Genomic DNA, 16,001 nt, shown 5'->3' on the forward strand with positions numbered 1-16,001 from the left:
TTCCAGTGTGATTATATTACTATCACTCCCATTTTACAGCTAACAAAATTGAGTAATTTGCCTGATATAACACAGCTACTGAGTGGCAGAGATTGAATTTGAGTCCAAATCTGTCTACTTGTCTACTCTAAACTCTTAATCACTGTCAGATATAAATGTAAGGATGAAACAGTAGGACAAAAACGAAAACTTATAAACTTGGTAAGATTACAAGTTCTCAAAAAACCCCCAACTTCCATCAAAAAAAGACTAGAAGAAAAAAAAAGAAAACACCAAGAGTGGTTATCTTTGGGTCCAGAAGTTGAACAATTTTACCCTATATTTTTTTCAAAACTTTATAATAGGTATATTTTTAAATGGAAAATACAGAATGCATTAAAAAATGAAAAAACAAAACAAAAGGGACTTCCCTGGTGGTCCAGTGGCTAAAACTTTGCACTCCCAATGCAGGGGGCCCCGGTTCAATCCCTGGTCAGGGAACTAGATCCTGCATGCCCCAACTAAAAGATTCCCACGTGCCGCAGCTAAAGATCCCGCGTGCTGTAACTAAAGACCTGGCACGGCCAAGTAAATAAATAAGTAAATATTTTTTTTAAAAAACCAAAAAACAAAGACTCTTCCTTTCTGCCTACTATTTCATTGTTTGTAACTCAAGTCTTAGACCTATGGAAAAAAGTTATCAGCTTCTATACATCTCAAACACCATCAAATTTCTCATTATGATGATTATTATTATAAATATCATCTAAGATTTCTAGTATAACCATTCATTTTACATGAACAAGCAAAACAGTGTCCAATAAAAACAAAGCACCTATGAGGAGAGAAAGAAAACACATTTAAAAAAAATTCTCTTGCCCTTACAACTTGTCAAGTTTGAAGGATTTAAAAACTGCTGACACAGCTGGGTCAAATTTCATTTGAAACTTTAAAAGATAAAGGCTTTTTACCAGAAATTTTTATTATAAAATAATTTCTAACCCATATTCGTGTTCTCAGTTCCTCCTTGAGAGTAAACATGTGGAAGCTGAGAACACCTGTCACCTTCATTACTTTCTCATGGTTCTTAAAAAAACGGGAGCAGGGTGGATTTACTCTTCATGACTCCCACCATCCCTCATTTTATTAATAGAACACTTTTCAAAACACTTGCACTTGTTATCTCTTTTGAGCTCCCTTAAACCCTTATTTTACATACATATGTGTACATATACACACATATATATATACATATACGTGCACATATACACATAGATGTCTATATCTATCTTGTTACAGATAATAGATCTGCCATTTTCCAGATACAAATCTAGAATATACGTATATTAAAATCAAGGCTTCAACATCCTAGAAGAGATTTGCCTTAAGGTCTCCAGGACAAGCCTCCCCAATGACATTTTACAGCCTGGGCGCCACATCAACAAACCTGGTTATATTGACAACATAAACTTCCATCATCCAAGGAACATGAACATGCCTCCGTTTCTTGCAACCTGAAAGTGTGTAAATAGCTCCAGGCGGCTGTGAGAATACAATACGGTAATGATAACTGAAGGCGCCCATCTGGGTCCTGGTCAGGAATTGGTATCAACAGCCACCGACCAAGTCAGGCCCAATGACAATGGGCAGGTCTTCAGCAGCTCTCACACATGGACCCCTCCTCCCCTACTCTGGTGATTCTGGAACGCTGCATCTCTGCTTTTATCTCCTCTGCCCCTACAACTGTTCTCTACTCCCTGTTAGGGTTGTAGGAATTGAGTGGGGATAAGTTGACATAAACCGTGGGTCACTGCGTCACGTTGGAGTGAAACGGGACAAAGACAAAGATAATCACAGATATGTGCACATGTGCTGTGATTGTGCCTTTCCATTGAGAAATCACTTGTGTTATGGCGTCATGGACTTTATTTGAGCACTGATTTGCACAAACCCTACTGTGTGGGTCGTGGGAGAGTGGCAGCAGTGAGGAGGGTGAGCTGGGAAGCAGGCTGAAGGCCCAGGCCATTTGGCAATGATGCAGCCGGGAGCTGAGCAGAGGAGGAGGGACCCACTGTCACAGGACCCAGTGCCAAGTACAAGTGCTGGCAGCACATGGGTTCACTAATAAATTTACTCATGTGGCTTGAGTTTGTGTCCTTCCTACTCTGGCTACCATTCCCAGAGATGTGGCCAAGGGCCACAGGAGACTCCTAAGTGACATTGTTCTCTTTCTTAATCTCCTGCTTTTGTTTATTCATGCCTTGTAGCTTCTGCCTTCCATCTTTTTCTAAGTATGTTTCTGAGCCAGGCTTCTGGCTTTGACCCTCTCTGCATTTTTCACTCAAACCTACCAAATATATAATATCTGATCCAGTTGACTAGTTGCCATCAATATGGTGTCCCTGCTGGTCAGAGCTCTTAACTCCAAGCCAAATCCAGTCATCTGGGGCTAAATCTCAAGGGTCACATGTAAAAAGTATGGGATAAAATATGCAAGAAAACAAAAACAAAAAAACAAAACTTCTAACTGCCTTGCTCATGAGGTGACTGCAACAGGACACAAGTCCTGTGAGGTTACTAGGTTACTGTCATTCCAACTATAAGCACAATTACGTAATATTTAAATTTATTAAATAACTTTGAAAGTCACACAGATTTAAGTGGAGCTCTGTTGCTCCAGAAGGATGAATAATGATGGAACAACCTCAAATCTGTACTCCATTTTATATTTTTAAAGCACTTAAATCCAATGAAAAATCTGGGTAGTCTAATATGGTCTCAGGTACAGTACTCCCCACTGTTACAGCAAGCTAACGAGCCATTGCTTCAGGACCAAAAATAAGTCTTAAGGATCAGTAATTTGATTATTCTTAAATTCCATAAAATCCTTCAGCTCATTGGGCCCTGGAACTCTTACGCTACAACCCCCCGGGGTGGGCAGAGTAATACGAGACACCAGCGGAGATCTGGTGTATCCATTAATTTAGGAGACATAACAGTGTCTGCTGCATACCACCTGGTTTCAGAGATCTAAAAAGAGGCCCCAAGTCTGAAAATCATAACAAAAGCAAATCCAAAAGTTAGGCTAGCATGAAACTGAGGAAAAACAAGCATCCCAAGAAAGTTTTATAGAGGAAGCCAAGGAATAAACATTCCTTCTTTAATCCCTGGAGTCTAAATACTGCTAAATTCCTTCTGGTCCTTTTCGCTTTAGAAAATAATCAACTCCAAGTCAATATATCTGCTTGACTCATTTGGAATTAGAAACACATTTCTGGTTGTCCTCTCCAAAGCAATCCATGACGCAGATCACATTATCCCGAAGGAACATATCCAGGATCTGACCTTCGTAGATCCAGAGTGTTCCAGAGCCAGGATGTTAGAAGACTGCATTGTGTTATGCAACTTTTCTATCTGTCCTCTGTTTATTTTCTATTATTTCAGCTTAGATCTTAAATGCAGTGCTTCACTCTTCCCAGGTTAGAGACCTCTGAGAGTCTACATGGGGAAAAGATGTCTCACATCAACTCTGCCTGCTAATCACATAGGTTGGCATAGGTGACAACCCCAAGAGCTTTAAATCCTATTTCTAACAATACTGTATCATATACTTAAAATTTTCAGAGGATAGATCTTATGTTGTGTCTTATAGCACAAAAAAATTAATAATAATTATAAAGAGGGCACGAGGAAACTGAGAGGAGATGGATATGTCTATGGCCTTGATGGTAGTGATGGTTTCATGGGTGTATACTTATCCCCAAACTCCTCAGTTGTATACAAAAAATATGTACAGCTTTTTACATGTCAATCATACCTCAATAAAGTGGTTTTTAAAAAAAGAACTCCTCCCCAATTATATGCTGTACCTGGAGAGTGTAAAATATTTCATCTGAAAACATTTTCGTGAACATAAATTTAAATTATAAATAATCTGAAAATTATGTAAATAATTATTTATTATACATGTGTATTAGTCTGCAGAGTAACTATATATTTATAGCTACAAATGCAATGCTAATAATCCTTTGGCTGAATGAGATTCCAGCTTTCTACTCTTGAAGTGCTTAAATTTTTTACTCTAATCATTCAAACAAAGGAAAATGGGTAATATGACATGGGCTCTAGAGTAAGACAGACTTGCCCCTCAAATCACAGCTCTACACTTGGGCACAGTACCGAACATCTTAGATCCTCAGTTTCTGTATCTATAATATGGGAATCGTGAGTCTCTATCTCTTCATTTTTGTGAGGATTAAGTGCAAGTATGCATGTAAAGCCATTAATAAGTACCTGAAAATGTTAGGATTATTATAATGAGGATTATGCTAACATCTTTACAAGGTAAACTAGTCCTAATTTTTTTGGTTGTGTTGGGTCTTCGTTGCTGCACGTGGGCTTTCTCTAGCTGAGGCGAGCAGGGGCTACTCTTCGTCATGGTGCGTGGGCTTCTCATTGCAGTAGCTTCTCTTGTTGCGGAGCACGGGCTCTAGGGGCGCAGGTTTCAACAGTTGTGGCTCACGGGCCCAGTTGCTCCTCGGTCTGTGGGATCTTCCCCGACCAGGGCTCGAACCCGTGTCCCCTCCATTGGCAGGCGGATTCTTAACCACTGCGCCACCAGGGAAGCCCCATAGTCCTAATTTTTTAAAAATCTAATTTAAAAAGATTTTCTTTGAAGGAAAGTCTTACTTATTCGTACAAAAACTGTGTCATCATTTTTGTAAATACCCAAAACTTTTGTTTGCAGAGGTAATTGACATGCCAATCTCTGCTAATTTTTCCAATGTATTTTATCAGACTGTCTATATCAAATATCTCCTAAATTTTTAGCTACATAGTTATACAGTATGTTTTATTTTTACATTTTCTACTATTGGGAGAGTTCAACTAGTGAAATCTTGGGGTTTTGGTTTTTGTTTTAGTCACGGTCATCTTTGGAAGATACCATCATATTCACTGCTGAACATTTCTAGGAGCAACACTTCCACCCAACTCTTTTTTTTAAATCAGGAGGGAAAATTTTAAAAATTACTCAATACTTGGTGGAAGATGCTTTGCATCACAACCCTTAGCTTCCTCAACGCATGTGGTCACAATGACCTAAAAGAAAAAAAAGGCTGTATCGTGTTTTGTCTGGCTTGCCTTTTAGTGCTCAAGTAAGGAGTAGCTATGTAGAGAAAACCCGTGGCCCTTGTACATTAGAATTGTGAACTAACTACCTCAAAAGCTATCTATCCATTGCTCATGCAAACTCAGTGCCCAACCTTCAGTGGACTGTGCTACATTTCTTTTCGGTAGAACCGGTTTCCAACTCACTTTCTTACTAACAAGGATCATTCATGGAAAAAAAAAAAAAAAAGCTCTCCTGTTCCCTGTGCTTCTTCTCTCCCATTCGGGCTCCTCATGCCCGACCAGCTGAGGGTTTGCAACAGTGGTGTTGGTGGCCCCCGGCAGACAGAAACTTAAGGAACAGAGCACATAACCCCTGTGCTCATGCAAAGCCCACGTGGACCCAATAATCACCCTTCACTTCACTATCAATTCCTTCTAAAGGAGGCTTTGGAGGCCATGCCAGATAGTTTAGAGTTTATATGGGTAAAGATTATTTTGGAAATACACTGCAGTGGTATAACTCCTGAATTATGAGAAAACATGCCCCTCTGAACACACTAAAAAAGTCTCCAGAGCTGGTCAGAAAAATGAGCAACATTTGATAAGCCCTGATATCCTGCAGAACTCTCTAACATCTATCTCCTCTTCCCTGTGCCTTCATCAGCTTCCACCTGGAGTCCTGGAACATTCTAGACCTCCTGCCTCCAAGCTTACTTACCTTCTTCACCTCATGCCAAGAAGGTCAAGAAAAAAAGTGTGAACTCCTCAACATGGCACATAAGGCCCTTCGTTATCTGGCTCTGGATTCATCTTCCCAAAGTTCTGCCTAATATCCTGATTTTGCTGCATTTCCAGAACACACCAGGTTCACTGACATGAGGGTTTCTCAAGCTCAGCACTATTAGCATTTTAGGCTGATGATTCTTTGTTGTGGGGGGCTGTTCAGTGAACTGCAGGGGCTTAGCAGCTTCCCTGGCCTCTACCCGCTAGATGTCAGGAGCATGCCGTACCACCCCCCACCCCAAAGTCATAACAGTCCAAAATGTCTCCAGACACTGCCAAATGCCCCCTAGGTAAGATCACCCCCAGCTGAGAACCACTGGCTTACATCCTTGCCTTTTTATATGTTAACCTCTTGCTAAAACACCTGTCTTTCCTCTTCACCCTGTCCCAAAATTTCTTCACTTGGTTAACTCTCAAACTTGAAATTTCAACTCAGTTGCCCTCTTTTCCTCTCTACTTCCAAGGGGAAGTACTTGACCTTTCTCTGGGTATCCTGAGTACTTTGTGCTTAACCCAGTCATAGGCAAACAATAGCAAACATTTATATAGGTGCTATCTACCCTATCAGACTGCCTGCTCTGCGAAGGCAGGGACTGAGTCTCTGGCCACCATATCTCCAGCACCTGACACAATACATCTAACAAAGCAGGTGGTCAAAAACGATTATGAAATCAATGGATGAGAACTAAACATAAATATTCTACATTAATCATGGCAGTTAAGAAAGGCATGCAAGCCACATAAGCCGTTCAGTTTAATGCTCTCAGGTATTAGAAACATTTTATAATCTTATGTTCTACCAGAGGTCATATCCAGTTTTCATGGAAAGCTAAAAACAAAATAGAAAATTAAGAACAAGGAGGCTAACTCACAGCTTGTAAGTACCGGAAAGACAAGATGGAACCACTTAACGCCCCACAGGCACTACTGTCTTCAAAATCTCCTTCTTCAAGCAAGAATTGCTGGCCTTTAAAATGTTCTTTTTCATAGGCAACCCACCTAGAAATACAGAGGACATCCAACTGAGTCATTAATAAAACTGCAGTCAAGAAAGCAAGAGAGAAAATCGTAATAAAGCACCTAGTTGCACATCACCATATTTTAAAAAGCAACACATTTATTTTGCTACCATTTACAAAGACAAACAAATGGTGTATGCCTCATGGATCAATAGTTTTTATAGTTTGGAGGCTTTTCCCAACAAAAGGTTAACTGTTGTAGAATTGCAACAGAGGAACTCTCATTAAATGTTTGTGGCATGACCCGATACCACATCTCAACGTGGTCAGAGAATAGTTTGCCGAGTAAAAAATAATGGAAAGCACAAATAGCCAATGAGAAATACTGCAAGCCTACACTGAGATTCAAAGATAATCAGTCTTATTTTTCTGATTAAGCCCTGCTGGAACCACAGAATGATTACTATATTAAGTATTTATTTAGGGTTTAAATCAAAGGAACCTGTTACCAGCTTCAGATCTGAAACACATTACAGGTGGGTTTAGCAAGCAAGAACTGGGAAATGCGACTGGGCTGGTATTAGCCCTCATGGCCTAAATATATACAAAGACTTCTGTAAATATGTATGGGTAGGAAATGTTGCTCCCACTAGTTTATCCGTGGTGATAATGGAAACTGGAAGCACTGTGGCAGTCTTTCCAGGGACACAGGTTTCTTGACTTCTAAAATTATCAGTACAGAACACTGATAAACACCGTTAGTCATTAGTCCTCCAGGAAACTTACCTTTATTTGGAGCAATCCACAGTAGCTAATGCAACGTGGGCATAGATGGTTCAAAACACACGTTGACCTGCTTAAATCTGCCTTCAGCTGGCACTGTGTAACTAGAGTGGGACCCCCTCCAATGGGGCAGATTTCAAGGGTGACTATTTTGGGCTCCTGGGTTGGGGACCTCTGAATTCTGGAGCTTGACAAAATGAAGCCAGGTAGGGCTGACTACGATTATTTTGGGAAGATACAAAAAATATTCCAAAGAACCGTTTTCATAGGGTACAAAAATAACAGTGGCCACTCAGTAATCATGAACCTGTCTCCAACTTCCTTAGTGCATATGGCAGGGAAAGGGTCCACATGAGTTGGAAAAAACATTTTATACATCTTCGTTAATTTGTAACATATAAAGAAACTAACATTATTTTATTCTTATACTATTATGTGAAAATAAATTTCACAAGAGAACTTTCAAATTCTAAGTTTATATAAATGTGGCTATTTGAAACATGCTTTTAATACTCCTGAATGGGAAAAATAATATGATATAGAAGATCTAATATTAAAGGACAGATCAGTAATTATTATATAATGACAGTTCAAAAATCTTCTGCCCAGCTTTTCTCAGTAGATTAAGTTTTGATTAGTATTCAATTTATATATCTATCTGGGATATTTAAAAATAGATGTTATCTGAGAAAAATTAAGACACATCAACCTCACTTTCCCTAGATTCCTCGAGACAAGACAGAGGTGAGGAAGAGTTCCTATTACTTACAAATAAAGTTCAAAAGTTAAAAGTGAAAATAATGAAACAAAACAAAAAAATAGTAGAAATAGTGAAAAAATAACGAAGTCAGCTGTTCATCTTTAAATTAGGACATCACATTTTTCTCCTGCAGGTGTCATATAAAAAATGAAAGTGTGTATACTGTTTTACCAGCCATAATATTTTGAGATTTTTAAAAATAACTGCAAATACACTTAGAAAATAACAATGCAAATCACTATATAGTTAATGATAAAACCATTCAGATACTAAAGGAAAGAAAAGGCAAAAAATATTTTATAGCAGGATTAACAAGAAGCATGTGTGTCCACAGATCAGAGAACACTGCAACTAAATACAACACAATAAAAATTTGTTTATCTAAAAGAGATGTGCTTTTCAAGCCTCTAATAAATTTTTAAAATTCAAAGATAAGGAATTAGCTGATTACTAATATGTCAGACTGAGACAGGCTGGAACCTGGGACCCTTTGCTGCAGTGCTACAATGCTTGCACCTGAACAAACCTCTCCTGGAGCAACAAAATACAAAGAAACTATATGGGACTAAAAATAACTGAGTACATGTGCAGTTGGGGCAAATTCTGGACAAAAGATACAAAGAGACCAAAAAACCCAACTGCCACTTTTGAAGTGCCTGGAGCAAAGGCAGGGGGCTGGGGAGCAAAGGCAGGGTACTGCCCATGCCCCCTGCACACAACACCACCTAAGGGGTGGGCAAACTACCTAAGCCACCCCTCTGGCTCGACCCCTGGACACACCCTTACCCTCACCCCATATAAGGAACAAGCTCGCCACCCGCTCAGGGAGTGAGCAAGCAAGGGAATCTGTTGTTTGTTCTCTCTCCCCGCTGCTACAGCGGGGGCCCCAATGAAGCCTTGCCTGAATTTCTTGTCTGCCTCCTATTGATTAAAGAGGCCAAGAACCCTGGTCGGTAACAAGACCAATTATGGACATGACCTACATATCTAACGCATTGCATACTCTCTTATATTTCCATTTTGGCTAGTGTGGCCATTGTTTGATTTACTGTCAGAAATTGCAAAGGTTAAGTCTCTAAATGTAGACCCTTGACTGATCTTAAACAAGTTATTTAACTTCTATGAATAAAATATTTGAGTAGCATCTTTTGCTAGAATAGCATGAACAAGTTATATGATGTTATTACTGCAAATAATAAGAGATATCGATGTTTAAATTAAAATAAACCATCATTCCAAACAATCCAACCTATCAACAGAGAGACTAACACAATGTGTCTGAAGGAATTCTAGCACTGAGTTGACAATGGCAAATAAGCTCTGAGGAAGGCTTCTTCTCTATGGTTTTACCTGCCAGGATACAAATACAAAGGCACATCCCAGGGCAGTCATGGATTTTCTGGGGTTCTTGCCCCAGTAACTGCCGACTGAGACTGGGATAGTAGCATGATGGTTACACTTGGGTTTGTACTTAGAAGTTCTTAGGGAGCTTTCTTAAAACAATGCAGGGCCAGAGGATAACCAGTGTCAAGAATCCTTGACTTTGTAAACACACAATCCAGGCTACTTCTTTAATGAGGGAGGACTCACTGCCAAGATCCTCAGCACAGAAAGTCAACTAAGGTAGAATAGGGGGTAAAAATTGGGGCTCTCATTCATGTGCACAATCTGTCAAAAAAATAATTTTATCTTGCAATTCTTATATTCTATATTGTGTTTAGAAATATTGTTTAAGTTTTAGACACTGTTTTCTTCATTTAATCCATCTCAAAATCTCTAATACTAACAAGAGTTCACAGGAAGCTGTCAGTAACTAGTATTTTTTATTTCCTACATTTCAGAAGGGATGTATATTTTTAGACTAAGGTAGGTTGTTTTTGCTCTGCTTAGCACATTTTTTGTGCTGATCTTCAAAAATGGACAACTGAATCACATATTGAAAATGTAACACTCACACTCCACCGATGACACGAATTGATCCAATTCCATGAAAGTCTACATCATTTTTTAAAAAATTAGGGACAGAATCTACATGTTCACTAAACTCTTTGGCCTGTCCATGGAAGTGAGGTTTTTCATAAATAATAACCTGAAAAATATGAAAGAAAATTACTTAGCATGCTCATATTTTAGAATAGATACATACTGATTTACTTAAGTGACACTAAAGGCCACAACCTGAATTAAGGGCCACTGTCCATTTTCTTCATTAATACATACTCAAAATATAGCACACTGTCTGACATTCACAAGGAATATGTGAGTCTTTACTATCATAAAGCTAAAACATCTTGATAATATGTTTCTCTCGTATCACTATACTCAAGTATGATTACATTGTTCTAGTTACCCAAATCCTAGGACCATCTCATGTAGTAAACTGTCTTATAACTGGTTCTTGAATTATCTTTCTACGTTTTTCTCTCTGTTCAAAATCTGATACAGACCTGCCTTACATTTATTTAATTTCCTCTATAAGAAATAAAAACTCTCTAGAGGTTCCAGGGCATAATGACAAATTATCTACTGGTTTGAGAAAACATGCTGTTTCTTGTAGCACTGCTTGTATGGTCACTACTAATCATTGAGAAGAATTAGATATGCAAATTCCTGAATTTAAATACAAAACTTCCTAAAAGTTTGAAATGATTGAAAGAATTTTGGTATTTTTCTTGGATATTTGGTTCAAACGGGGGAGGAGGGAATGTAGTAGGAAACAGATTTCTAGCATTTCATTTACTTCAAACTTGTATTGGTACAAGTGCTTCTCTTCTACCATTCTGATGCTCTTGACTTCCCAAACACAAGCTGCCCTTAGTACAGGAAAGTGAGAAGAGTGGTAACAGCGCTCATCTATTCACACTCTTACCACCTGGTCCTACTTATGGCTAATGGCATAATTTGTGTACAATTGGCAAATAAGACCCATGCTTAGACACACTGAACCAGCAAGTTATAGCTTCTTTATTAAAAAAAAAACAAAACTGAGAACGTTACACAGACTGAAAAATATATGTAGTACTGCTCCTGCTGTTTTCTACGTATTAAATTTTCAGAGTGTTTATTGGAAGTGATGAAGTATTATTTGGGTTTAATACATGCTACATATGCTGAACACATTCAAACTAAGTAAGAAGCAATAATTCTTTGATGAGTAAGTCATAAGCCAACACCTAACAACTTGAAAATTGTGACTATCTAGGATAGGTATTCCTTTCACACACCTCTACAACCTGTCAGACTCCCAGCCTGTCGCACCTGAAGTTCTCATTCAGCAGACAAGGAGATTGAGACATCACTCAGGGAGTGTCACAACTAACTGTGTCACAACTAATTCTGCATCTATTACGTCACTGGTTCGAAACCTTGGCTGCATGTTAGAATCACCTAAGAAGATTTGAAAAATTTTAACCACACCCCAGACCAAAAAAGTATCTCTCCCAGTGGAACCCAGGCATAAGTATTTTTTTAAAACTCACATATGTATGATTCCAACATACAGCCAAGGTGTATTAGAGACAGTCAGATACTAAGTTTTAAAAAACTCCATCTATGTGATTGAGAGAACGGTAGTCAATTCCACAAATTAGGAAGCCCAGAAATGGGGAAGCCGGAGGAGTTGTGCCTTGTTTTGGAGGAGAGGAGGATGAATCCCCGTCTCACTGCCTGTCTCTGGAAATGCTGTAACTTAATTAAACAGAGGTTTTCTTCCTATCTCTCTTTACAATCATTTTATAATTCCATTTCTTTTCCTTTCCCAAAACGTACTTAATCCTGGCATTACTACTACCCCAGGTTTCATTGCCTCTACCGTTCCCTTCAGATACTCATACTTTCAAACTGACATCACCTGATAGGAGCTGCCTACATCTCCTTCCGATCATCCTTCATCTCCATCCTCAGCATCACTCCCAAATGCCTGCCAGGTATTTCCACTTGAATGTCTAGCTATCACCCTCAACCACTCCACAAAACAAATATCAAACCTGTCATCTTTCCACCCTGTTAGGAGGTACTTATTGGGTCTGACTAGGTTGTCAGAACAGACCTCCACCTTTGCATACTGAGCCCTCTCCTCATTCAAGCCTGGGCTCTCAGCAACCACTGTGTGCAGTCACTTCCCACCACCCCAATATGCATTAGCTAGCTATTATTAGCATACATTCAGGTAATCATTTTTTTAATTTTAATAGTCCAAAATACTTAAAGATTAATACTCAAACTTTTTAGCCTGCTACCAAAGTGTGTTTAAGACTCACCTTTAAGTTCATAGGCATTTCCACTTTCAGTCCACCCTTAAGATGACAAGAAATTTTAATATTAGACATACACATATTTAAAATACTCAAAAGTAACTAAGTGGTGTATGTAGGTCATATAAAAATCTGATTAGTGAAGATTACATACCAAATTTAAGTTGTGTATTTTAAAATTTAAAAATTTAAGTAGCGAACTCCACAGTGGTCAAAGTCAAGTCGGACTACTCTACATCAGTGTAGATGGGGTAAGAAATCTTAAAAGATACTTCCCACAGTATAACCACTACAAGGAAGGAAACCAAACTTTAGTGCTTAAGTACATGTGACCCATTAAAGATTTAATCCCACAGCAGAGTGTCTCAGAACAGTGGAGTTGTTAGTAGATTTAAAACTTTCATTTGGCAGAGTAGATTTCTAAACCACTTAATACTAAATTTCTTCTCTACAATTGCTTGGGCTTTCTACATTAGAGAGAGCACTTCCTCTTCCAAGTTCTATCAACACTTCGTATCACACTTACTATCTTTGTGACCACATGGATGTACAGCATAAAAGGTAACCCACTCCCCACAAAAGCTCTAGTTTGTAATTTCCTTGTTTCCAGTGCTACTCCACACTGTGATATTCCTTAAAATTTCTCAGTTTTTCCTGTTGTTTTTTTTAAAGGCACAGCAGAACCATAATGGTTTATCACATAGTACCATTTAATTGAAGTTTGCCCCTCAAGTAAAAATGTTTGCAACAAAATAAATCATTAATGCAGGCATTTATTACTTTTAAGAAAGCAACCATTGACAGAACTGCCCATTTATTATTAATGCGGAACTTATCATTCATTACTGCAATGGAAGAGTATAATTTACAACAAGCAATTTTCTAATAAGCATCAAAAAAACAAATTCAGAACTTTTTAAAGTATGCAAAATTTCACAGAATACTACTATAAGGAAACTGCTTGTATTGTGATAAATTTAGCACAAAGTAAATTCAGACATCTGTCTTCTAGAAAACATTAAAATATTTTCACACACACTGAAAGAAACAGAAAAACAATATATGAATAGTTTGCCCATTCAGTAGTATACATATACATTTCTCAAGACCGAGATGCATGACCAATCATCAGAGCTATCTTAATTCTGAATTCATGGACACTTGGGAAAATGCTTCTTTTTAAATCTGCTTACCATTTGAAGTGGATGCAACGATTTCATTTCTGCTGCAGAAATCTCAAAGAGGCCATGGTCTTCCTCCAAAACTGTAGCTTGCCCCTTGAAATTAATATCCGGGTAGGCAAGCCAACTAAGTAAGAAATGAATGGTTGGTTAAAGTATAATAGGAATACCTTAATCTGGTTCTGTAAGAGTTGAAAGTTTAAAAAAAAAAAAAAAAAAAGCTACAAAAAGTAAAAGAAACCTCTGTCACAGAATTACACTAGTAAAACACATTCAAAGTGACATTGCCAGACAGCATATGACAATGAGTTAACAAGTTGTTAACTACTTACATTCAGATACTATCCTAAGTTTATTATATGTTTTCCAAGCACTGGCATTGCTTTCCTTAGAATTTTCCAATATTTAAAAGGTGTGAAACCTTTAATTCAATTAGGATGTAACTGAAAAATAAAAACCATTCCACTATATTCCATTCTTTTTTAAACTAGAACAATAAGAGGTAGGGATTCCACTAAGCATTTTCTACCTTTGACCCACAGTTTTAGAATCAATATCAGTTCTTGGGCTGCCTCAGGAACAGTATTTGAAATAAGATTCCTAAAGACCCATTTAGCAACCAGCTAAACTTGATAATTACAGACATTTCTCAGGATCGTGTCAATTACTGGGTCTGCCCAACAGTTCTAATCTACACTTGGGGGAGATGAAGAAAGATGTCCAACAGTGACCCCCAAATTCAACACTAACCATCTCCAGAGCAGATGAAAATGCTGAAAGAGAGAAGAAGGATCCATGTTGAACCAGGCATCACAAAATTTATGATTTAAGCCAATCTGGGACTGAATTAAGATTGAATTTAGATCCATAGTCTTGAAGATACCTTTGGAATCAGAAAGGCCTAGTATCAAATCTAACGCTTACCAGCTGGTAGCCTGGGACAAGCCACTTAATTTCCTCATTTATGACATGAGGGTAGCTCTACCTGTCTTCCAGGAATAGAGGAGTAATAAAAAAAGTGCCATGTCCCTGGTCCTACGAAGGCCCTCAATAACTATCAGCACTGAAACACTCTACAAATAGCTCAGGCTCCAGAATTTTAGGCCAGGGACATGTATTTATTTCTCAGTCCCACAGTCTGGTGGATGAAAAGACAATGGATGCATCTATCAAGAACTACGTCTGAGAATCTGTATCTGCTCCTGTTGAGTCATATATCAAAGACTTAATTGGATCTGAAAAAAACAGAATCTGTTGTAATCCCTGCAAAAGTCTTTCTTGGGTATCCAGAAGTATAAACAGTAAAATTAACTAAAACTTCAGAAATGTGTATGTCACCAGTTGAAACATTAAACACAAAGTTAACTTTGGTAACCACCAATCACTGTAATAAAGAGAAACGGATACGTACACTCCTGATTTCACAGTAAAAGACACAGATTTGGGGATATTCAGCTCTTCCAAATTGGGGACTGCTCGCTGTAGGTAGATAGGACAACATGCTGGGTCAGACTGTGGGCAAAGTTCTATCTCTGGAATGCTGCAATCCTGAAAAAAAAAATGGCTTTGAAATATCTAGAGACACACACTCCAGTATTCTCAACACCCTGGACATGCAGTTACAATTATTCTCATTGTTCAGTTGAATTTCTATCCAAAAGCAGCCTAAAGGAAGTACTGTTTCTCCTTGCCAGTCTGTTAAAATAAATTTTTCTAAGGAGTTACATTGATAACATGAAAATTATAAATATTATTGATTGAAAAAGTATTACTCCAATTCTCTCTGCTTTGTTTTTAAACGTCTTGCTCCATTAACCAAGGTTCCGATTTACCAAACTATCTGAGTGCCAAGAGTCTGTAAGCCTTCCTTCTTAGAAGCATAACAAAGCCATAGGGAGGAAGGGAGTTAAATAAAAGCTGATCTCATGGGGAACATAAAAAATAAATAACAGAGAGGCACTGCTCCCTCAGCATGTTATCCAATTTACACTGACAAAAGAAATAGGAATTAGAGGTGAGGGTAAAGGAAATGTTTTCCTACTTGTGGTATTTATTTTCTTTAGTACAAGTTGGTTTGAAGAAGAAAGGCATTATGAAATTTGAACCTATACTCCGTCACACATCCACGGTCACCATGTCCTGTCAAACTTTCCTTTAAAATTTCTACTGTCAAGGTTCTTCATCAAGGCCA

The 16,001-nt window shown here is 38.2% G+C and overlaps 1 protein-coding gene across 2 annotated transcripts in view; it reads right to left on the minus strand.

Annotated features, from left to right (window-relative positions):
* CRYBG3 (crystallin beta-gamma domain containing 3) overlaps positions 1 to 16,001 on the minus strand; it is a 105,459-nt gene that overhangs the window by 43,499 nt on the left and 45,959 nt on the right. For both annotated transcript variants that reach the window (XM_068546884.1, XM_068546885.1), the window contains 5 exons: positions 15,222 to 15,358; positions 13,823 to 13,937; positions 12,636 to 12,671; positions 10,332 to 10,465; positions 6,747 to 6,873 (listed from right to left, as the gene is read on the minus strand). In XM_068546884.1, coding sequence (XP_068402985.1) covers positions 6,747 to 6,873; positions 10,332 to 10,465; positions 12,636 to 12,671; positions 13,823 to 13,937; positions 15,222 to 15,358 — 549 coding nt within the window. The remainder of the gene's footprint in view (positions 1 to 6,746; positions 6,874 to 10,331; positions 10,466 to 12,635; positions 12,672 to 13,822; positions 13,938 to 15,221; positions 15,359 to 16,001) is intronic.

The sequence above is a fragment of the Eschrichtius robustus genome, chromosome 6 (assembly GCF_028021215.1).
Source record: "Eschrichtius robustus isolate mEscRob2 chromosome 6, mEscRob2.pri, whole genome shotgun sequence".
Taxonomy (NCBI): domain Eukaryota; kingdom Metazoa; phylum Chordata; class Mammalia; order Artiodactyla; family Eschrichtiidae; genus Eschrichtius; species Eschrichtius robustus.